We start from the raw sequence: 26458 nt of genomic DNA, 5'->3' as shown, positions 1-26458 counted from the left end.
GATAGATTTAAGTAAACGTCTTCCACCATCATGACGCATACTAATAAACGATGCGTACAGTAACAATGATCACTGATACCTGACTATTATAAATCAGGAAATCATCGTTCATGGTACAGACGTATAATTAATATAGAACCTATTGTGCTGTCACATAGAACGAAAATATACGTTGGGCCGAGGTGCAATTAATAGGGAAAGTGATATCCCTATTAGGCCGCGATTACACTGCCGATTCTATCGTACTCCACTTACGCATGAACGCGAATTAGTGTGCTGTCGCCGTAATACATGAGCGATTAGCGGGCGATTACATTTTAAATGACAGCAGGTAAGTAGATTATTGACTAACAACTACCTTTCCGCAGTAGAGTCAGTATAAATGCTTATACATTGATCAAGCGGACTGGCAATTGATCAAAAAGTCTATTAATTACTCTATATGAAATGTAGGTGAAGTCAAGTCACTGCCCGCAGTTTCGCCGCGTGTCTTTCTGTTTGTGAGATAGTATTTATTAAATTCTGTCTGTATTCTCTCAAATAAAAGATTAAAAGTAGGCTGTACTGTCCCAAAAGATACGTACTAAAATTCCATAATGACCGATTAATAGCATAGACTCAATTTTCCTTTTAAAGTTAAACTTTTAATTCATGATATTTGTGTGGTACTGTGTATAGGGCGCTGGGGTCGGTGCAGCCAACGATGGTGGTAATTAAAGATGCAATATGTAAAAGTAATAGTATATTATAAAAATATATGTCGTAACAAACTATATGAAAGCAAGAGCAATACAAGGAATAATAAAACCATTACAACCGATATAAAATATAAATATTTAAAAATTAGAAATAGTCGTACCAGCCAGTGGCCCGAATGTAAGGAATTCTGTACAATAATATCTACCTAGAAGTTTACATATTGGATGAAATTTCAAAGGCTGATTTTGATATATGACAAAAACATAATGACCATCCATCTGGAAATAAATTCATGAATTTAAGAAGCAGTTTATTAACATTCCTGGGTCTGTTCATCACTGGGATGGTGATCCCAGCTATGGTATTTCCAAAGCAATACGATATTGAAACCTTAAAGATAAGAGCTTATTCCTTTTTAAAAGGCCGGCAACGCACTTGCAATTCCCCTGGTGTTGCATGTACTAATGGGCGTCGGTAATCACTTATCATAATGTGAGGCGCAAGCTCGTTCATACCTTTAGACATAAAGAAAATGTTGTAGATAAAAACGCTATAAAAGTTATAAAATGTTTCCGTAGACAGTAATTTCATAAAATAGCGATCGCTTATAAATTACACCACGGCGCGGTAGTGGAAAGCCGTGGACGTGAGCTGTGTTAATTGGAAGGCGCTGACCGACCGAGTTCCGCTGGCAATGAACCTGACGCCCCGCGGTGATCGTCAGAATCTCGCTACCTCACTATCACGCGTGTATAGGCACCCTTAATTTTGTTTTATTTGAAGTATTATTTAAAAATGTGTTACTATATTATTAAATATAATATACTATTACTATATAGAATGTTTAATGTGAGATATAGAATTCTTAATGACGACTTCGGTAGTTTAGTGGTTAACACCGCTTTACTTCCGATAATCGTGGGTTTAATTCCTCGTACAATGCAAAAATTTGTATTCATGAGTATGATTGTTTGTATCGGTTTTAAGTCTTTTCTATGTAATATACATTAACATATTTCCAAAAATATCTAATTATTTATATCAGTGTGGTCTAGTACCCATAACACAAGCTCTGCTTACCGTGGGACTAGACGACACTGTGTTAATTTTCCAGGGTTGTTTGTTATTATTATTTATTAATGTAATTAGAGTGAGAAACCAAGTGACGTGACATATCACTTTGGAAAATGGTAACTGTCGCATATTATATGCAGGTAAATGAACATTATTGTACCAATGTACACGATACAATGTGATACCTCAACTATTACGAGATAATAATTAAAATCACAGTAAATGTAGTCAACAAAATAAAAGTAATAAATGAAACAAGAACACTATATTCTAATATAGCCAGTCAAATGCGAGTATTACGCTCACTATGACCTCAAAAGTTGATAATACCTCTGACTAGCCCTTTGGGACCAGTCGTAATTGCATTATTATTTACCTACATAGATATAGACAACATATATCAGTAAAGATTGTAAATTAACAGGCTGTTTTTTTTATATAAGATATTCAATTGAGTTTCTTGCCAGTTCTTCTCGATTGAATCTGTATACTGAACTGGACGGTAGGGGAAAATTATAATACAAAAAAATTTACGTTCATAAGCGGCTAAAATGTCGTACATGAATAAACAATTTTTTAATATGAATTTGAATAAATATATATATATATATAAGTATCTCTATCTTGGGCAGTGGATGGAAATTTTAGTAAACCTTATTAAAATAAGAAAATATAATACTAAAATCGTGTTAATATAAAAAAAATTTCGAGTGCCATACTTACCATATTGCTTTTAATTATTTTCAATAAATATAACGTGAATAAAAATTTATGTGCAGGACTTTGACCGTCACTACATTCGGAAACTGTGAAGCGTGAGCCGGTCATACACAATGTTTTAATATTTCTTATATAAAGAATAATGTAGAGATAACAAAAATTAAATTATCATATGTTTTTACTGTCGTAAAAGAACAAGAATACAAAAAACATTTTATGTATATTTCGACGGTGTATCTTTTCCAAATATAAATCAGCCTTAGTGGTCTAGTGGTTTAGCACACCGCTTTACTATCCGATGGTCGTAGGTTCGATTCCTCGCATGGTACAAACATTTATATTCTTGAGTATGATTGTTTGTATCGGTCTGGTTGTTTTCTATGTATAATATGTATTTATTTACAAAAAATATGTATATGTATGTATGTATCAGTTGTCTCGTACTTATAACACAAGCTCTGCTTTGCTTGGGACTAGATGGCGCTGTGTGAATTATCCTGAGATATTATTATAATAATAGCAAAGCCTTTTTTTAATAGTAACCAAATTTTAATAGTAGTTTTACTCCTTATAACTATAAACTACTATTAAAATTATTCTCTGTTGTATATATGTTGGCCGATTCTCAGACCTACTCAATACGCTCACAAAATTTAATAGTAGTTTGGATCAAGCCGTTTCGGAGGAGTATGGGAACGAAAACTGTGACACGAGAATTTTATATATATGATATATGTACAAATAGATGAAACATATTATTACTAAATGCAAGCCGGAGGTAAGAATGGGCGGCCTTATCGCAAAAGCGATCTCATCCAAATTAAGAGTAAAATAATTTCGAACGTACACTCAAACAGACAGCAAGTACCCTAAAAGGTGTGTTACTTAAATTCCATACAACAACATATAAAAGTTGACCAACCCAACCCAAGTCAGGTCCCCAGGTCGGTGACATCGGCTGAGATAAAATTTCGAATATCAAATTAAGTACCTGCATTAATAACTTTTATTTCTTGTTGCATGATTTTCAAGTGGTTTCAAATACTCGAAATTCATTTTTATGTATTATACAAGAAATCGAACCCGCGATCATCGGAAGTAAAGCGTCGTGCTAAACCGCTACATCACTAAGGCCGTCAATTTCACTTTTATACATGAACCGTAAACGTTATGTATTATGAAATAGATCATAGTACGTATGAATTACACTACTATGTTAAATGAGGTGAACGCGTAACATAATAGCCCGCACTTTTACCGAACAGTTGCGCTAGCGCATGACACGAGATAATCTATCTCCAAGTAAAGACGATATTTTAAATTACCCAAGCTTTTCATTGCATCCAAGAATACAGGTTGCGAAAGTGAAAGATTAGACGACCCAGGTTTTGATAAAGTCAGAACATTGATTTCAGTCCGTCAACATTTTTTATATTATTACTAACTGTACCCGCGACTTCGTCCGCGTGGAGTATAACTATATTTTTCTAAAATAAAAGTAGCCTAAGTTACTCCTTATTACAACATACCTGCCAATAAAATTTCCGTCAAAATCGGCCCAGCCATTTCAGAGATTAGCCCGAACAAACAGACAGACAGGCAAAAATTGTAATAAATGTTATTTTGGTGTATGTACCGTATTTATATTCATATGCATGTAGTAAAAATCGGTTATTTCAATATTACACACTACATTTTTATTTATATGTATAGATGTATGGATAATAAATAAGCTAGCGACCTGTCTTAGGATCTCACGGGTATTTTAATTATTGTAATATAAAACCTCAACGAATTGAACTTCAAAAACTGCCTTCTATTTAGACGTACTCGTATTTTACCTACAATCTTTCTTTGGAAGGAGTCAAAAGTCTCAGCGACCGGTTTCAGACGAATAATGGAAATTAACAAAATAATATAAATTATAATAACCCGCCACAATACAGCGGCATCTAGTCCCACGATAAGCAGAGCTTGTATTATGTGTACTGGACAACTGTTATCTAAATATATATATCTCAAAGGTGACTGACTGACATAGTGATCTATCAACGCACAGCCCAAACCACTGGACGGATCGGGCTGAAATTTGGCATGCAGGTAGATGTTATGACGTAGGCATCCGTTAAGAGAGGATTTTGATTAAGTTTGTATGAAACTTTGTCAATTTTAAACTGATCGGGCTGAGACTTTGCATGCATAAAGCTACTATGACGTAGGCATCCCCTAAGAAAGGATTTTGATAAATTCCACCCCTAAGGGGATAAATTACCGCGAGCGAAGCCGCGGGCAAAAGCTAGTAAATATATAATTTTGAAATAAATAGAAAACACCCAGACCGATTCAAACAACCGATTCATACTCTTGAACATAAATGTTTGTGAAGTGCGAAGAATCGAACCTGCGACCATCGGAAGTAAGGCTGTGTGCTAAGGTCGTTAAAGTGTCAATTGAGACTCAGTTATTTGTGTACCTCGTAAGTAGATAACCCGACAAGAAGGTACTAGATAGATATAATACGTAAAAACTATAAAATCACGTGTTACTACTACCTATGTGATAAATAAAAAATTGTTCCTCTTGAGTAAAGGAAACTTAGTATAAGGAAATATTAGCATCTGCGTATTATAAAACCACATTATAGGACCTGTATCGTAAAAAATACCCAGTCATACGTAAAAAGAAACGAAATGTATGAAGACTATCAAATAATTTCCAAGTAAGTTTGAATAATACGGGTCAGAAATCATACAAAAAAAAACAGGAAAGTCATACGTAAATTAAATTTATGTATTTCGAATTAGATCTTTTTATAAAATTGGAGTATTTTCCTTTATTTACGTATAGTTACTTATAGGTAATATTGTGTTATCTGTGGTTATAGGTACATGATTGCGTAGGTACATAATTACCTACGACGACCTCAGTGGTCTAGCGGTTTAGCAGACCGCTTTACGTCCGATGGTCGCGGGTTCGATTCCTCGCAAGCTACAAACATTTGTATTCATGAGTATGATTGTTTGCATCGGTATGGGTGTTTTCTTATTATAATATGTATGTATTTACAAAAAAATTCTATGTATGTATTTGTATCAATTATCTAGTACTCATGACACAAGCTATCTTAATTTGGGTTTAGATGATGCTGTATGAATTATACTGAGTTTATTATTATTTTTAAATTTATTTAAAACGATGTAAATAATGTTAAATATTTTTTTATTTCCAGTCGTATTAAAATAGATATGTACAAATATAATATTAATAATAATAACACCAGAACAATTCACAGAGCGCCATCTAGTCCCAAGTTAAATAGAGCTTGTGTTATTGGTACTAGACGACTGAAATATATAAACAAATACATATTTTTTAATACCTACTTACTATACATAGAAAACACTCAGAACAGTACAAACAATCATATCCATGTATACAAATATTTGTACCGTGCCAGGAATTGAATCCCCAACCATCGGAAGTGTAAACCGCGTGATCACCGAGGGCGTCTAAATACCTCAAAGCATATGTATTAATTGTATAGTATTAATGTAGTATATACATTGTAACAAGCTCTGCTTAGCTTGGGACTAGATGGAGTTTGGGACTTTGTCCAGGGGTAGCCCTGGACAATACACAATTGTCCAGGGATATAAAAAAATTACTCCAAAATTGCACTACTACATATGTTGCTATTCCAGAGTTTTTTTTATTAGGGAGTCACATGATGATAATATCCATGACGCCATATTTACTACTCACCACCAGGGGATCTGTCAGCTAGTTTGCCATTCCAGTTCCATAAAAAAAAAACAGTTTATTGCGACAGCACTTCTGTAGAAATATACGTCTGTAAAGTTATTTTTTATGAGTAATGGGGGCTGCCTGATAACCAGCACCTCATGCATCTCATTCAGGTTGTACTTATATCAGCAACAGCTGAGGCAGCCTATTGCCAACTTTATACGTTTTTGTTACAATGAGAATGACTGGCAGTTTTTTATATTCGTTTACCCATGTTTAAAATATGAGAATTATTTTTATACAATTGTTTTATAATAATTTTATCACTGTGCTCTGCTGTAATAAACGTCTATAAGTATCTTATTTTCATTTATTATTACAGTTTTTTTCTTTTTATTTTGTGTATTCGATTATTTTGAGTATTGGCAATAAATGTTTAATCAATCAATCAAAAATCATGTATCTTTACATAGTATAAAACAAAGTCGCCGTCGCTGTCGCGCTCGCTTATATCTTTTAAATTACTCAACGGATTTTGATGCAATTCCCAGCAATAGATAGAGTGATTTAAGAGGAAGCCTTATATTTATAATACATGCATGTTATAGTACAGAACAGGCCGAGAATTTCAAAGATTTATAATGCATCCGTGCGACGCCGGGACTGGTCGATAGTAGTATATAGAACAGTCAGTTTTCTGTGCCGTTTTTAGATCAACCGTTACAACATGTAGTAAATCTAGTTTAATAGAAAGCGTCATGAATGCAACAAAACAGTGCTCCATTCGTCTCGTGCATTGTGCCATGCGGTTATGCAAATGTTCGTATTGTGAACAACTGACAAATAGCTCGTTCCGATGCGACAAAAACTACCTAAATGACGATCTGATAGTGATTCGTTTTCTGCAGCAATGCCAGATTGTGAGTTTACGCGTTAGATTTAGGTAAATTTCAGGCAAAAGGGGGAAATTCTATCAAGGATCGACATGAAAATCTATTATCTAATATAAACATAGTATTTATATTATTAACCGGGTCTTAACACGAACTAATTTTATGGCAAATAAAGGCAGGTATTTACCTCTCTCGACTTTTCGACCAGGTTGCACTAGCCGTGGTCACGAGCTGACTGGAGTAACAGCGGCTGAAAAGTGTGGGAACTTTCAAACTACACTGTGCGCTCAATTTTCGTAAAAAGGGGTACAAAGTTTTTGCTTCATATATTAATATACAACTAAGGATCAGCCATTTATTGAGAAATAAAACAAGTTAGTAGTGACTGCTGATACCAGATAGTTGTGTGTAGGAATTTTCTTCAAAGCTTATAATTTAGAGGGATTTTGGGTAAAATTTATGAAAAGCAAGATGAGCTTGTATGATAATCTACCAACACAGACTTTCTGACTCATGTCCAGAATATGTAATACTCGAAATCGAACGACGTACTAGTGTTTTGCCGTTTGTTTATGCAAATTTTTGTCCGAATTCCGACGCAGTTTGTTTGTATTGTGCTACAAACGGCTATTATAACTGTACGACAAAACATGCCGCACCAAAATTTACCTATATCGATTTAGATACTCGATTTTTGCAGAAGGTCCTATAGAAATCGAAAAAAAAGAAATTTTGGTAAAATGTTGACCAGCTCCTGCGAACTGTTTACCTGATATCACTGTTAAAAATCATTACGATTCATCCGAATACATTGTGACATTACTGTTAACAGCTTGACCTTGGAAGGGTCAACATTGATAACCTGGCTGTTTAATTCTTTTTTTGATAACGTTTTTATAATGTCAGTTCAACCTACGCAGTTCCCTTGGAAAACAACGTGAACACGAAATGCTAAAACTCACCTGACTTCATGCTCATCCTACCATCCATCACTAGTGCCGCCAACGCATACTATACAGTGCGCAGGCGTGTGCACCATACCGTTATCATCCATTACAAAAAAGTACAGAGACCTAAAAAACTTTTGCGTTCTTAATATCAGTAGCATTAACTTAACATAGAATGTTATTTTCTCATAGAATATTATTTAGAATACCATTAAGTTAATATAGAATATTATTTTCATTGAAAGTTATAAATCATAAACAGTATAAACTATGATCAGTCCCTGCTTACCTTCCGTACGTATTTAGTACCGTACCGAACGAAAGTGAAATTGTCCCGCGGATACAAAACAATTGCTATTAGATTGAGTTCCGCGCCTGTCGGTGTTGCGGAAGCACTGATCTGAGGTGCGCACGCGCCGACTACGTAAGCTGGGGACTTGAGACATTTCAATTATTAAGTTATAGTAAAAAAATATTTCAACTTATATATTACACTAGCTACTCGCCCCGGCTTCGCACGGGTGTACATGTATTAAATATTAAATCTTGAATCACTCTATCTACTAAAAACCTACCTGCCGCTTCAAAATCCGTTGCGTAGTTTTAAAGATTTAAGCATACGACAGCGACTTTGTTGTATACTATGTAATGATACATCGTTACATATTATTAGTGTTAATTATTTTTCGGCCTACTCTAATGCTGTTGGCCGCAGCTGGCCTTTACTGCTTCACCGGACGATAGGGAGCGAGTGCAGATGGCACTCCAAACCTCTGGAAGGACTTATGGAGCTGCTGAAGGCCAACTCCCGCCTGTCGGATACGACTTTAGTCTGAGATCACCGCTAGGGGTTCGAATCTCGGCTCAGACCGTCGTAATTTCAATCGCCGTTTGAATTAGACGAAGAATCGATTGGAGGGGTTATTTTTGTATGCGTGACATAATTTACTAAAAAACATTTCATTAACAGCTTTGTTATAATGTTACAGCAAAATATTATTAGATACATATTTTCTATATTCCACATGAACAATTACAATAACTTGTTATTAACAATACTGGAGTACTAGTATTAATTTTATAGAACACCTTGCTTTTAAACACATAAAAAATATAGAATTATTACAAATCTTAAAATTGTAACTTATTAAAAGTTTCTTATATTCTTATTGAAACTTAGTGAAACGTAATACTACGAAGTAAATAGGAAATGTAAAAAAACTCGTTTCTATTTTCTCGTCAGTTCTGTGAGTTACTGAGTCTATTAATTTGCCTACATTATGTTTATATCGTTGCAAATAACATAAATCGCAATCTTTTTACAGTTGGTTGACGCAACGACCTATAGTTTTATGAGCAACTCAACAAGTTATAAAATTATCCCTAAAGTTTCCCTCATGATGAAAATTTCTCTTCCTGTTTTAAGTCGACGACCTCGATGGTCTAGCGGTCTAGCACACCGCTTTACGATGATCGCGGGTTCGATTCCTCGCACGGCACGAGCATTTGTATTCATGAGTATGATTGTTTGTATCGGCCTGGATGTTTTCTATGTATAATATGTATGTATTTACGAAAAATTATATCTATGTATTTGTATCAGTTATCTAGTACGCATAACACAAGCTTTAGCTAGCTTAACTTGGTTCTAGAAGGCGCTGTGTGAATTGTCCTGAGATTATTATTAATATTATATTATTATTATTATTACATTATTATTATAGTTTATTTATAGATTATTTTTATTTTTATGTAAACAAGCTGTGGAAAAGGGGATTGTTTCACATGACTGAACTGATGACCTTTTTGCTAACAGTGTAGGATACATTGTTAGGTAGACCTCCACGCGGTTCCCCCGTGAAACCATCATGAAAAATTTCTGGTAAATTTCTTACGAGGGGCTAACTGACCTCTTCACGCTCATCTCATCATCCTCTACTGGTGCCTCGGCAGCGTTAACCGTTAGCACAGGCGGGTGGTGCACCATTATCACCCATAAAAAATGGTAAACAAGCTGACGGTTCATCTAATGATAAGTGGTAAACCGTTCCCATTTATATGAAAAGCACCATCTTATAACGATTTATGTGAGACCCATGATATCACTTATTAATTGATTGGTAAGATTAATAGCACTTATAGGGAAGGTCATAACGCTTACTGTAGCGGTGCGGTGGTCAGGTTTCCTCACTAAATTTGTGTGTTCTCACATATGCTAATGGTAACGAAATTAAACAAAATAATATAAATCATAGTAGGGGGCAATCTGCAAATAACACTTTATTCTAACAAAAATATTAAGAACGTCGTGACCTAATAATTTCTGTGTCTTCGAATTTTGTCGACATCAAACACTAACTCTCCAGTAGTGTAAAATATAAGAAATAATCTTTATTCGAATAAACTTAGTATAAGCACTTTTGAATAGTCATACAATATTTTTTTAAGAACCCAATGCCCGTCCCAACACACTGCCGTTTGTCTGTACTTTTAAGCGAGCATGAATGACTCATGACATAATATATTATAATCATATGCAAATAAATTAATTTGACTTTTTTAACTATTCTAATGCTGTTGGTCGGAGCTGGCCTTTACGGCTTCACCGGACAAGTGCAGATAGCACTCCAAACCCGCACAAGGTCTTATACAACTGCTGAAGGCCAACTCTTGTCTGAAGGATACGACTTTCGTCTTAGGGCACCGCTAGGGGTTCGAACCTTGCCTAGGCCGTAGTAATTCGATCCTCGTTTGAATTTACGAGGACTATGTTAAAGTATATATATTATATGTTTACAGAGAACGCACGGTCCGATGCTCGTCCGTCCTGATCGGTGCGCTGGGGCTGTCCCTCGTCGCGCTGGCTGTCTACACCACAGTTCTGGTACTCACCGAGTACAGGACACCCAGACCCTGCATCAGCGAGGAGTGTGTCGGCACAGGTGAGAATATCTAACTATACCAGCATGAGGATTGTTACACCATTGCTAGCAATTTAATTTTTACATTGAACATGTCGGGAGATGAACGCGGCTCTACCAACGATTATGTTCATTAAATTCCTTGTTAGTTTGCCACAATTGACTAACTGATTGATTAGTTTTAGGGTACAATAGGACTGGCATATACTTTTAGATTGTACAAAAGTCCCTAAATTAAAAAAAATGATCCTATTGTTAGCAATGTACCATGTCAGGTTGACCTCCACGCGTTTCTTCCCCGGGAAACCATCATGATACATTCTTGGTGAATTTCACGATGAGCTAACTGATCTGACCTCATACCCATCATATCATCCTCCACTGATGCCCCGCCATTAGTATACATAAAAAAATACAGGATAATAGGTACAAATGATCTCAGCATGACCAGACTAGGTGTTAACTAAGTTCACGGCCCCTACATTTGCATATAATAACAATAATAAAAACTGACGAACTCTTTACGACTAATTAAGACGCATGTAAGATACATACAATTATTTATACTACTTGTAAAAACTTGGCAAAATCTGATAATGATCAACACTTGGTTTTTTACACGACAAATGTTGGTTTATTTTAGCATGTAATTAAAGATTTATGACTGCGATTTACCTAAACAGTCACATATAACGTTCTGACGTTTTGCAAACTTAGTGCGAATCTGTACCTTTAGGAAGATCAACGAAGTGTGACAATAGTAAATTATTATCTCTCTTTAGGGAAAAAAAGGTGTTACATATGTATGTGAATGGTTATAAGACAAGAGAAAGGCCGAAAGAGATGGATGGACTGTGTGAAAGATGATATGGTAAGAAAGGAAGTAAATAACGAGATGACTTCGAACAGGGATGAAAGGAAGAGAAAAACATATTACGCCGACCACGAATAAATGGGATAAGGAAGAAGCAGATGATGATGATGTGAAGCAGAGTTTCACTTTCTGTAACACATATATTTTACCTGTAATAATAAATACCTAAATTTATATAAATAAATAATAATAATAAAAATAATAATATTTATTTCAAGAAAAATACGTTTCACTTGAGTCACAACTTTACAAATATAGATCTTAACTGAACCTTTGTTTAATTGTCAACCTATGACAATTAAACAAAGTGGTCAGTTGTGTTTAACCGCATGAAAAAATGAAAGTATTACGGTGCCTACATCAGTTAATAAATTTAAAAAATATATCTGTCTGTTTATTTTTGCTAATACATGAAACTTCTCAACCGATTTTGACGAAAGGTTCAGTCGCAAAAAGCTAATGTTGTTATAATGAGAAATTTAGGCTTCTTTTATTTTAGAAATATTATATTAATAAAAACAACTCGTATATAATAATAATTATATCAAATAATCTGACCTCTTAGAAATAATTATAATAATTAATTCTAATGTTTGTATTTTGCGAGGATCGCAATAGATAACAACCGTCGCAAAATACTCAGTGGAAATAACAAAATCTAAAATTAGTAAATAAAAAACAAACAATAACATATTATGTCAACATACAGATTATTACTCTTTTTGCGATTAAATTTCTGCCAAATTCAAATACGTAATTCGCTCATACTAAATATTAAATGGAAAATTATAAATCTATAATATAAATAACAATAAAAAAATAATAACATGTTTTTACAATTTTATGAGATTGTTATTTTTGTCTATTTGCGATGGATATTATAAGGCTCTGACGCATGAGAGGGTTCGAAGAACGTCATAAGGTATTTATGGATTTGTGGTTTTACTATTTGTGTATAGGCGGGTATTTCTTTCCATCTGATGGGCCGTTAGAGTGCTCCATAAAAACAAATGGTACAGAGAGTTTTAGACGTATACATATACCTATATTATATTATATATAATGTTTTATTAAATCTACATTAAAATATTATACAATAAAAAAAACAAGATTGAAGAAATAAGCAAGACAAAATGTCTTACATATCAGTAACGCAATCTCTTTCAGACAATCTTATGCTAGAGTGTTACTAAAAATAAAGTAGGCGGCTCTTGAGTGGAAATAAATTAACAAATACTATTAAAAGTGTTTTATTATTTATATACACTTACGTAAATCGAAATTGCAACATTTATTTGAAAAGAATAAGAGCTGAGTTTCTTGTCAGTTCTTTTCATATCGAAATCATTTCGAACTGACGATAGATTTGACATATCATAAGAGTCTATATTAGACCTACATGAATAAAAATATTTTGAATTTTGAATCGTAGCGATGTACATTAGAATGAGTTGAAAAAGTGATTTAATACAGATACAAACTACCACTAAAAATGTATATGTATAAACATACATGCCTATATACAAATATAATTATTATATAATATAGACGCATAAACATTATATTATACAAACACATAAAAATAACTATAGCAATTACACTGCGATGTTCACAACAATTATAGAAACCTAACAGTAATTTACAGATGCGTAGTAGTAAACTCATGTATATAAGATCATCAGAGAATATTTTTTGCATGGCATAGCGAATACTATGCTACCACGATCCCCAGATCAAGGCACCGCAATATCCTAAATAATAATAAATAAATTTAATAAATTTTTGTTTAGTCAATTAATAAAACTATAAAGTTAATATATTTTAGATTACTTGTGATTGAGTCTTCATCCGCTTGGAATAATAACCTTGACCAAATAAAGAAAGAGCAAAAGAAATAACAAACGAAACTTTCAACGTTCAAGTTTCAAAAATGACGAATATCCCATACAAACTTTCATACCCTATTTTGTTTTACCCCCTTAAGGCTAAAATTTTACAAACTTTGTATGAGTAATTATTTATTTTTAATCAACCTAAAAACAGCCTAAAAAATAAGTTTCAAGCTCCTAGCTTTAAAAATAACGATACTTCCATGCAACCGTTCATCTCCCCTTTCAACATCCTACATTTTTTTTTTAATATATACTATCTGTGTATCAAATTTTATTAAAATCGGTTTAGTAGTTTTGGCGATAAAGCGCGTCAGATAAAAAGAGTTACTTTCGGATTTATTAGTAAGGTTAAAGTAGAGCTACAGTCCGCAGATAGCTATAGTTACGTTATACTCGTACATACATAGTACTACTACTAATCGCTTTCATTACACATATTAATCTTAATTTACTCAAATTATTAATTATTAATCGTTTACATAAATCATTATGTAACTATTAAAGTGTTTACAATACTCTACATATTGTTGCAAATGACTGTACTAACATAAATAATAAATATAATTATAATAATGGGCTACTATAATCCCGATTGATGATGCCACACGTCGCAGTAATTTAATATAATTATGTAAACAGAGCTAGAAATTAATTATAAACGCCCATTATCATATTACATACGACATAAACACCATGGCATTAACATAAGAATGTGTATCCTCAAATGATTACATATATATTTATTAACTGTACCGGCAAACGTGGTTTTGCCATAAATTACATCGCTATTAAAAAATAGGGGTAGAAGGGTAAAAATTTAGGGTATGTATTTTTAATGTCGAATGAAATAAGAAATGTGTCAAAATATGAGATTATTTTTAAGGTGGGCAACCTAAGGGTTAGTATTTATCTATTTTTTTTTATTAGAATCAAATATATCGAGTATATATATAAATATTCATAAAATCGATTCAGTAGTTTAGGACTTCATCGCGGACAAAGAACGTGACACGAAAAAATTATATATATATAAATAAGAGGTTTAAAAAAATATATATATATTTACCCGCGTGAATTAAGAGCGTTATACGGTTAAATTTGGATTAATACGAAACTGTCTTCCAAAATTAATTGAATTAAATGTTAAAATATATTTTTATCCCATTGCTAGCAATAATAGACAGATTGACCTCCACGCAGCTTCCCCTGGAAGCCATCGTGCTAAATTCCTGGTGAATGTCACACGATGTGCTAACTGCTACTAACCTCATGCTTATCATCCTCCACTGGTGCTCCGCTAGTGTAAACCGTTAGTGCAGGAGAGTGCTCCATCCCATTAGCATCCAACAAAAAATAATAAAATAGAAATAAACTGCGTCATTTTTAATCATCTTCTGGGTAAGCGCGCTACATCCTAGATCTTGCCATCATTTATCATCAGATGAGGTAATACCAAGCGCAATCCTATTATTAATAAAAAAAAAACATACTTACATTATGCATTTCCAAATGGTAAATAACATAAATTACGCACATATGTATCGGATGATACGCAGTTCATCTTAATCATATTATTTACTGGATCGCTCTTAATTATGTTACAATTACAGTCTCGTGGATTCATAAATAAATGTTTGTTATGCGATGTTACAATGTTACATTTATTATGTTACACCTGTTATAATTACTCATGATTTTGTTATATTACATTTAAATATTTTATAATGATAGGTGTTACGAGTACCCCCGAAGTCCATATAACTACCTACCTATAGTTACACAATTGGATACAGCGATTGTTATTGGAAAGTATGTCCCAATACCTTCCAACAGTTGATGACTCTGAGAAATGAGCGGCATCCAATAAGTACGAGAACAAAAGGAAGACAGGTGGACGGTCACTCTAGATTTAGTCGCGAACGCGAATAGGTTAATTTTGTAAGTTGTTGTAAGTTAGAATTAAATAAATAATTTAAATGAACTTGTTTTAAAGTACTCATCAACGACCGTCAGAACGTAATTTAGAATTAAAATAAATAAATATTTCGTATCATGACGTACTCGGTGACCTAGCGGTTAGTACACCAACTTACATATATGCAACGGTTTCAATTTTCGCACGATACAAAATGTATATGAGTATGATTGTTTTTATTAGTCTGTGTTTCCTATGTATATTATGTATGTATTTAAAAAAAAAGTATATTTAAACAACTTTATCAATTTATACTAGGTAACTATAGTACAAATTCTGCATTTGGGAATAGATGGCGCTGTGTTGAATTATCCTGGGATATTACTGTTATAGGAGTTGGTTTTTTTATTCCCTGGACAATTGACGCAACGTCATCTAGTCCCAAGGTAAGCAGAGCTTGTGTTATAGGTATTATACAACTGATATTAAGACGACCCATCGCAAATGTTGACGATAGAAATCACAGTTTTTCTCAGCAATTACAATCATCTTTAATTTTTCATTGACATCATATACATTATTCTTGTTACACGATTGATTAACTTTTGTAGCAGAGAAGAAAAACTCAAAGAATATTATAAAACATATATTTACATGGTATAAGAAAACAGGGCTGATTTAAGACTCAAAGTTTCCAGTATACTTTATACTAAGTACACACTTAAATAGAGCAATACAGATGTATATAATAACCAATAGTTTTTATTTTGAACAAGACATCTACTCATCTACACATATAAATAAAATTGGAGTGTCTGTTTGTAATATTGAAATAACTGTTTTTACTACATGCATATGAATATAGATACGGTACATACATCAAAATAACATTTTTATCAATTTTTGTCTGTGTGTCTGTTTGTTCTCGATAATCTCTGAAATGGCCGGACCGATTTTGACGGGACTTTTTTTGGCAGGTAGCTTATGTAATAGGGAGTAACTTAGGTTACTTTTATTGTTGAAAAATTATTTTATTTTAGAAAAGCAAAGCTAAATTCCACGCGGACGAAGTCGCGGGAACAGTAGTACATAATATATAATACATCGATTTGTCATCATTCATCTTAAAAAAAGGTATTCCTATGGATTAAAGTACTACCAGCAATTTTATGTCCCACTTTGAATCTGAAACGTACCCTTACGTAAATAATGGTAGAATACTAGAAAATTAGTCACTGACATCCAACATTCTCATTTACAGCATCACGAATCCTCCAAGCCCTAAACAAAGACATGGATCCATGCAAGGACTTCTACGAGTACGCGTGCGGAGGCTGGATCAAAAAAAACCCAGTGCCGGATTGGTCTACGTCCTGGGACCAGCTGGCGAGGCTCCGGGAACAACTGGTGTCAGATCTGAGGGAACTGCTGGAAGCCAAAGACGAAGATGGACTCCCCACGAGTGTATTAAAAGCGAAATCTTTGTACAGGACTTGTGTTGATGTTGGTGAGTTAGATATATCAAATTATACTCTAAACTATTTACATTATTTTTATTATAAACACACAGACAGTCACCAATAATATTGCTCTTTTTATTTTATATTTATTTTAATTATTATTTTCACGTACCCTCAAATGGGTTAAAACTGAAAATCAGTGTTTTGTACCCTGAACAATGCTCCACGCTGAGCTTCGACCTTTTTGTATTGCTACAGATCACACATAATAACACAATTTTATAAATCTTATGTTGTATTATGTATTGTCTATTCTTATGAACATGTTGTGTGTGATTAGTAACAAACAAATAAACGATATATCTATCTATCTATCTATATTTACTTAATGAATTTATATTAAGGTTTCTTAAGTGTCGGCAACTCGCTCGTAACACCCCTGGTGTCTCAGGCGGCCATAGGCTACGATAACCATTTACCATCAGATGGGCCGTATGCTTGTTTGCCACCGTCGTAGTATAAAAAACAATATTATTTTGTTTATTTCCGCTACCATTAGGGACCATGAAACATGTGAAAACCTGACCACCTGATTATAACTTCTGAGGAATTATGATATCTAATAAGTGCCAATTTAAATTATTGCTTTCTACATTCTATCAGGCGTTTTTATAATATCGCGCACAGTTAGAAATCGAAAGTTCTGAAAATAATAATGAGTATTCTAGATATAGTTTAGTACTGCGTATGTTAATGCCTGATATTGTTTTTTGTAGATAAAACTTCTAAAATTGGTCAAATATTTTTAAAATTATCCATTACAAACGAAAAATAAACAAATCTCTCCTCTTTATAATACAATATTAGTGACGGCCTCTGTGGTCTAGCGGTTTAGCATACCGCCTTACATTCGGTCGCGGGTTCTATTCCTCACACGGCAGAAATATTTGTATACATAAGTATGACTATTTGTAGGGTCCGGTGTAGTCTATGTATATTATGTACCTAAGTATTTATAAAAAATAAGTATCTATGTATTTATATCAGTAGTCTAGTTCCCATAACACAAACTCTGCTCATCTTGAAATTATATGTGGCTGTGTGATTTGCCCGAGATATGTATATTAATTTTATTTATTAAAAGACTCGGTGCTAAAGGGACCTGTAGCAATACGACCTGCATAGATCTATTGTGCTCGTCCTTTTTCAAGCCCGTCAGGAAGAAGAATTGAAGGATATTCTTAGGAGAGATGGTTTTTACAGAGTGTATACTTTTCAAAGGAGATATTTAATGATATTAAAACATTTGGTCTTCCACAGAAAAACTCGAAGTAGACGGCATCAAGCCTATTGAGCGTATCCTGGGTAAGTTGGGTCTACCGCCCCGTCCGCCGCAGGAGGCCGGCGTCAACTTCACTTGGGAGATGACCGCTGGTACGGGCAGAAGAATGCTCGGCCTCAATGTGCTGCTGAGCGTGCAGGTGGCCGAGGATGTGAGGAACACCAGCAGGAACAGGGTTGTGGTGAGTTGTTAGTAATGGACTAGATACTGTTTACTCTTTAATAAATTAATAACATCTGTTAAATCATATTTACCGATGAAAGCCTAACACTCACTAAGCGATTATTTGAATGACGAGCGTGTATGGCAATAGTTGTTTATGTACGGGATTTTCATTTAATGTTAGACATAGACACCTATATATACATTGTGAATAAACGGGATTTAAAAAAAAGAAATTCAATTGAGTTTCTTGCCAGTTCTTTTCAATTGAATTTGTACACTGAACTGGACGGTAGGAAAAAATATAAAAAAATTGACGTTCATAAGCGGATAAAATGTCCTACATGAATAAATGATTTTTGACTTGATTTGATTAGATGGTATTGTTAATACATACTATTTAATAAATAGGACTTCACTTAGGTTGCCTACGTGATCTATATACGTTATCAAACTGCATTATTGTTCAAGATATTGTGTCATAAATTAATTCCAATGCGACAATATGAAATTCCTCAATGACACTCCACTAATGTTCAGACGCCTCTAGTTGCAAATTTGATTAACGTTTATTACCTAGAATATGTACAATATTATCACTAGTTAATATCACGCCCTGACTTCGTGCGGGTCCTTATAACACTGTGAATTTTGCATTTATTAACATAACAAGCTGAAATTTATAGTCTATGTATTATTCTGACGTATTAATTAGAATATAATTATATAAATATAATTATAAATTAAAAAATATAATTATAATAAGAAGCTATTGTTTCGTCATCATTTTTATTAATTGTTTGAATTTGAATTTGTTTTAAATTTGACGCGGTCATTATTTATATTATAATTAGTAAATCACAGGATCTTACCATCTTTTATTTACCTTCTATCCGCTGCTCTTCAGTTTACCCGTGATCAAGGCCGTTGAAACACTGCTGAAATATCGGGAACTCATTAAAAAATAAACGTTGTAAGAACCCGTAATTTCTACTAATTATACGTACGTCGATTAGAATCGCCAGCCGTCCTTTTTTCCTAGAACATGTCCTAGTTTTTGTAGTGTACAGTGACGTCCTGGGATTGTACATACTTTGTATGTACCGTATTTATATTCATATGCATGTATTAAAAAACGGTTATTTCTATATTACAAACAGACACTCCAATTTTATTTATATCTGCAAATAATATGAATGTTTTCAATCAGATCGAACAAGTGTCCCCTGGGTTCAGCGACCGGTATCTACTCCAGCCGGAGCAGTTCGCCCACGAGCTCGCCCAGTACCACAAGTACATAAAAGACATGATCACCATCGCAGACCCTGACACTGATGCTGCCAAGTTTGCTGATGATATTGTCAACTTCAGTAAGAGCCTCGCTAAGGTTAGTCATTCATATTAAGTTGCTTTTATTTGGAACTAGGTGTACCCGTGATTTCGTCCGCGTGGAATTATACTTTATTCTTCTAAAATAAAATAATGTTTCTAAAATAAAAGTAGCCTAAGTTACTACTTATTACATTAGCTACCTGCCAAAAAACAGTCCCGTCAAAATCGGCCCAGCCATTTCAGAGATTAGCCGGAACAAACAGGCAAACAGACAACAATTTAAAAAAATGTTATTTTGGTATATGTATCGTATTTACATATATTCATAAGCAGTAGTGAAAAACGATTATTTCAATATTACAAACAGACACTCCATTTCTATTTATATGTATAGATATTACTAGACTTTTATTTTTTTATTCACACAAAATTCTATAAAATGAACAACATTCTGAACAACATTTGTTTAAAAGAGCAACACACACAATGAAAAAAGAAATATAAAGAGCACACGCAAGTGTCGTGCTCATTCTTCTAGTGCGAGTTCTGACTAGGTAGAATAAATAAATATGACTATTCAAAAGTGCTTATAAAAATTTTTAGATTTTTTAACGTAAGGTTTTAAACAAGTTATATATGAATAAATATATAATGATAACATATAGATAATGACTCCTGTGGAGGTCCGCCGCAGCGGCACGCACCTGTTCCACGAGGTCAGCGTGCAGCAGTTCGTGCAGGGCTCCAGCGGTGGACCCGCGCACTGGAAGGAGGTACCATTTTTTTTTTAACTTGGGAAAAATCCTCTTGGTGACACACCCGCCCCGGGGGAGGAAGACGGGTACTGCCGGCTCTTCATAAAAACCCCAAGATGTTCCTTTTATTAACATTTTGTCAGAGTGACGGGAGTGCGCAAGTAACCTTCCACAACCCTGACGGCGCTGGTCGGCCTATGTACACCTCTTCCCATTGGAAGAAGGTACCATACCAACATCTTACTTACACCACGATCCAACGCAAGTGCACTCAATATAGTCAAGGACAGTGCAATCTTAGATGAGGTACTCCTCGCTAATATCCAGGTTGTGGAACTACCTGTCGTGATCGTAGAAACAGTATGGTGTTTCTGAAGAAGGGTATCATCATCCTCCTCTCATATTTCAGACGCCCATAGCCTAAGGTAATTGTTTACCATCAGACGGGCCGTATGCCTATTTGCCGATGGTTCGATTTCTATTCAAGATTATTTGTACCGATCTGGGTGTTTTCTTTGTATATTATGTATGTATTTATAAAAAAATGTATTTAGGTACCCATAACACAAGCTCTGCTTACCTTAGGACTAGGTAGCGCTGTATGAATTGTCCAAAGATATTACTATTTTATTATTATTAGGTACTAATATCTATTATTAAATTGCATCGCCTTGTTATCTCTGATCAGCGCGACTGTTGTCTGGTAGAAGATGCCATTAAGCATTAAGTCCGCCATATAATTTTGTTCGTAAAATCTTTACGTAGTATAAAATGAAGTCGCTTTCTCTGTCTCTTCACTTTTTTTTTTTTTTTTTTTTGTTTTTTTTTTTTTTTATTGGGTTGTTTGGGCTATTGTCAGATGTGTAGCACCTGTAGCACAGCGACCTACATAGATCTATTGTGCTCGCCCTTTTCAGAGTTCGCTACGTCTCTTCACTTAGATCTTTTAAATTACGCAACGGATTTTAATGCAGTTGTTAGCAATAGATAGAGCGATTCAAGAAGAAGGTTAATATGTATACATATACGCAGCTGCGAAACAGGGACAGATAGCTAATTATATAAACTACGACCTGTCCCAGCTTCGCATATGTATTTTGTTGCGGGTAATAAATAAGATGTTGCTGGTCGAGACGATGTATATTACTGATGATGATAAACTGACAATGTGTACATAGAAATAATGATCTTATATACAAAATAAAAGTAGGAAAATGTAAGGTGGGGTGACACAGTTTAGATACAGCAGTGCCTAGTAGACAATATTGAATTTGTCTTACTAGACATTATTAAATGCAATTATTATTTTGATGTATCTAGGTGACTGTGTCCCATAGATTTCAACTAATTAACAGAAAACCGTAACAAATTATATCCCTAAAACTGCCTCATAAACTGTTCAGTTGATGGTTAATTTAAGAGGCTGGTTTATATGTATAGGTACATACATACTCGTACGAAGCCAATAAATAAAATGAAATTGCCATTTGCAGCACGACTGGGACGGCTACCTGAAGCTGGTGTTCGCCAACACGAGCGTCACCCTCCACCCGCACCAGGACCGCATCATCGTGATGGACCTGCCGTATCTCCAGAAGCTGGCAACCCTGCTATCAGACACTGAGACTGTCGTAATCGGTGAGTTCCAAATTTAGTTACTACTTTTATAAATATGAATAAAAGATAGCCGCGGCATTATCGGTTTGTTTAAAGCTAGAAAATAGCAATCAAAGATAGCAGCGACATCGTCGATTTCTTTTATAGCTAGAAAATAGCAATAAAAGATAGCAGCGACATCGTCAATTTCTTTTATAGCTAATAATATCAATAATAGCTAAAAATAGCAATAAAAGATAGCAGCGACATCGTCGATTTCTTTTATAGCTAAAAATAGCAATAAAAGATAGCAGCGACATCGTCGATTTCTTTTATAGCTAAAAATAGCAATCAAAGATAGCAGCGACATATTTCTTTTATAGAAAAATAGCAATAAAAGATAGCAGCGACATCGTCGATTTATTTTATAGCTAAAAATAGCAATAAAAGATAGCAGCGACATCGTCGATTTCTTTTATAGCTAAAAATAGCAATAAAAGATAGCAGCGACATCGTCGATTTCTTTTATAGCTAAAAATAGCAATAAAAGATAGCAGCGACATCGTCGATTTCTTTTATAGCTAAAAATAGCAATCAAAGATAAGCGCGACATTATCGGTTTATTTAAAGTTAAAAAATAGTAATAAAAGATAACTGCAACATTATCCGTTATGGGTATGATAACTGATACAAGTACATAGATATATGTTTTTGCGTAAATAAATACATACACGTTATACATATCAAACACCCAGACTGATATAATCAATCATACTCATGAATACAAATATTTGCCGGGCGAAGAATCGAACCAGCGATCATCGGAAGTAAAGCGGTGTGCTAAACCGCTAGACCACCGAGGCGTCGTTTACTTATTAATATATGTGGATGGTTGCTTGCAGAGCGTTTCCTGTGGTGGAGCGTGTTCTCGACGGTGGCTCCGATGACGCTGGCCTCGTTCCGAGACCTCGGGTTCGAGTTCTCGCGCGCGGTGTTCGGGCTGCAGCAGCGCACGCCGCGCTGGAAGAGCTGCACCGCCAACGTCAACGCTAACTTCGGGGTCGCGCTCAGCTACCTCTACGTCAAGAGACACTTCGACCACGACTCCAGGCAGAAGGTAACACTACCAACATGTTACATGTCACACACTCGAAGAGAACGAACGAGTCACATGTGACATACTCAAAGGGAGCTAACAAGTCATATGTGACATACTCAAAGTTAATGAATAAGTCACATGTCACATACTCAAAGGGAATGAACAAGTCACATGTCACATACTCAAAGGGAACCAACAAGTCACATGTCACATACTAAAAGGAAATGAATATGTTACATGTATTAATACTCTTTACTCGATACTTGACACGCGATACGTACTCGATACTCGGTGCTCGATATAAGATACTCGATATTGTCTCTTTATCTCTGTCTCTATTAAATATACGTTTGTCTAAAAAAGTCACATGTCACATACTCAAAGGTAACGAACAAGTCACATGTCACAAACTCAAAGTGAACGAACAAGTGACATGTCACGTATTAAAGGGGAATGAATTTGTTACATGTACTCAATATTCGACACACGATACGTACTCGATACTCGGTGCTCGATATAAGATACTCGATATTGTCTTTTTATCTCTGTCTCTATTAAATATCGTACGATTGTCTAGAAAATTGCTTGTAGTGAGTTGCGTTGTTATAATGAGCTGCATTGTGGCTTCGTCAGGCGATAGAGATGGTGGAGGACGTGCGCGATGCGTTCGCGGCGGCCGTGCAGCAGCTCGAGTGGATGGACACCAGCACGCGCCTCAAGACGCTCTCCAAGCTGAAGGCCATACGGAACTTCGTCGGGTTCCCTGCCTGGCTGCTCACACACCAGCAGCTCGATAAACACTACAAACACGTATGTAGAAATAGAAATAGAAATAATCTTTATTCATATAAACTTAATATAAGCACTTTTGAATAGTCAAGGTTTTATGATTCTACCGCTCATTCGGAATGCAGACTCATCACAAGAAGAATGAGCAAGAAACTTGTATGTATGTCACTACCCATTTCTAAATTTTCGTGTTTAATACATTTATATTTTACTACCTGATCCCGCAAACGTTATTTGGCCATATAAATTAAAATCGCTATTAAAATATAGCGATTATGACAGAAGAGTGGGTTGTATGTATTTTTAATGCCACATTATAAATAAATAAAAAATAAAAATTGTGTCCAAAAATTAAAATAAAATGTTAGGGGTTATAATGAAAGGGTTATCCAACCTTATCAGTTAGGGGTATGAAAAATATATAGTAGCTGATTCTCAGATCTATTGAATATGCATATAAAATTTCATAATAATCGGTCAAGCCGTTTCGGAGGAGTATGGTAACTAAAATTGTGACACGAGAATTTTATATATATAACATATCATTATTTTGACGGCCTCGGTAGTCTAGCGGTTTAGCACACCGCCTTACTTCCGATGGCCGCGGGTTCGATTCCTCGCATGGCACAAATATTTGTATCCATGAGTATGATTGTTTGTATCGGTCTGGGTGTTTTCTATGTATAATATGTATGTATTTACAAAAAAAATCTATGTATATGTATCAGTTATCTAGTACCCATAACACAAGCTTTAGCTAGCTTAACTTGGGTCTAGATGGCGCTGTGTGAATTGTCCTGAGATTGTTTATTTATTTATTGTTAATTTTGATTATTTATATGTTATCCATGCTCTTTATAATACAATACATAAATAAATAAATATATGTATATACATTAAAGGCCTCGGTGCGGTTTAACACACAGTTTTACTTCCGATTGTCATGTGTTCGATTCCTCGCATTTGTATTCACGAGTATGATTGTTTATATCTGGGTGTTTTCTATGTGCATTATGAATTTATACACAAATACAATGTATCTATGTACTATATCAGCTCTAGCTGACAATGAAAAATATTAACCCAAGCTCTGCATAACTTGGAACTAGATGGCGCTGTGAGAATAGATGTTTAAACCCATTCCTGTGTGATGTATGCAGGATTAAAAATTCAATGTTACAGGCAGAAGTGGTGGAAGGCAATCTATTCGAGACATATTTGAAGTTGACATGGGCAGCAGTCAAGAAGTCCTTGGAGTCATTGAGGGAGAAGCCTGATAGGAACAGGTGAATTGTTTTTCTAAATATTTTTTCCACGCAAATATTGTACAGAGGCAACGTTAGGAATCTACTAATAGGTATTATACAGGGGTAATAGAAATAGAAATAATCTTTATTCAAATAAACTCATTGCAAGCACTTTTGAATAGTCATATTTTGATTCTACCACTCATTCGGAATGCAGATTCATCACAAGAAGAATGAGCAAGAAACTTGTGTGTTGCTCGTTTTAATAGATTTTTTTTATATAAATAATTACAGTGTAACAAGTAAGAGGTATGCGATAATCAACATAGAAATCGCTACGTACTCATTATTAATGTAATCAGATAATATTGTCAGTACTATGGATTTAAAGTTTTTCTATAAAAACATTATTATCGTTAATGAATTCTTCAATTTTATAGTAAGCTTTTTTGCAAAGGAACTGTTTTATTTGACATTTAAATCTTTTTTCTGGCAGATTTATAACAGACTCTGGTATTTTATTGTAAAACCTTACGCAATTGCCATAAAACGAATTACTAACTTTAGCCAAACGACATTTAGGTAAAATCAGTTTGTTATTGTTGCGTAAGCTTTTATTGGTGCAATCACTAACTCTTTTGAAACTGTCTATATGGTAAAGTTGAAGTTAAAAGCTGTAGGGTATAATTTTTTTATCTTCAGCTAGCTTAACTTGGGTCTCGATGGCGCTGTGTTAATTGTCCTGAGATTATTATTTATTTATTATTATATTATAATATATACTAATATATTTACCAATTTACGATTTTATTAGATACGACTAGCGGCCTGCCCCGGCTCTGCACGGTTCTAAACAAAAATTTCAAATATCATAAATTAATCTTTTTAATACACAAATACATATAAGTATATCCATTGTATTGATGTCATGTCATGTATAAACAGAAATAATCTTTATTCAAGTATATTTAATAATGGCATCTAATACAGGCTGTTA

The 26458-nt window shown here is 34.4% G+C and overlaps 1 protein-coding gene across 1 annotated transcript in view; it reads left to right on the top strand.

Moving 5' to 3' along the window:
- The window catches only part of LOC131854054 (neprilysin-4-like), an 80102-nt gene that overhangs the window by 48411 nt on the left and 5233 nt on the right, over nucleotides 1-26458 (top strand). The window contains exons 3-11 of the mRNA XM_059205177.1: nucleotides 10877-11019; nucleotides 16941-17186; nucleotides 18460-18662; nucleotides 19854-20030; nucleotides 20641-20748; nucleotides 22224-22368; nucleotides 23229-23443; nucleotides 24059-24235; nucleotides 25397-25500. Coding sequence (XP_059061160.1) covers nucleotides 10877-11019; nucleotides 16941-17186; nucleotides 18460-18662; nucleotides 19854-20030; nucleotides 20641-20748; nucleotides 22224-22368; nucleotides 23229-23443; nucleotides 24059-24235; nucleotides 25397-25500 — 1518 coding nt within the window. The remainder of the gene's footprint in view (nucleotides 1-10876; nucleotides 11020-16940; nucleotides 17187-18459; nucleotides 18663-19853; nucleotides 20031-20640; nucleotides 20749-22223; nucleotides 22369-23228; nucleotides 23444-24058; nucleotides 24236-25396; nucleotides 25501-26458) is intronic.

The sequence above is a fragment of the Achroia grisella genome, unplaced genomic scaffold, assembly GCF_030625045.1.
Source record: "Achroia grisella isolate CSIRO2021 unplaced genomic scaffold, CSIRO_AGI_Agris_v1 utg947, whole genome shotgun sequence".
Lineage (NCBI taxonomy): Eukaryota > Metazoa > Arthropoda > Insecta > Lepidoptera > Pyralidae > Achroia > Achroia grisella.
Note: the sequence above shows the minus strand (reverse complement) of the source record. Positions and strands in the feature narration are given on the sequence as shown.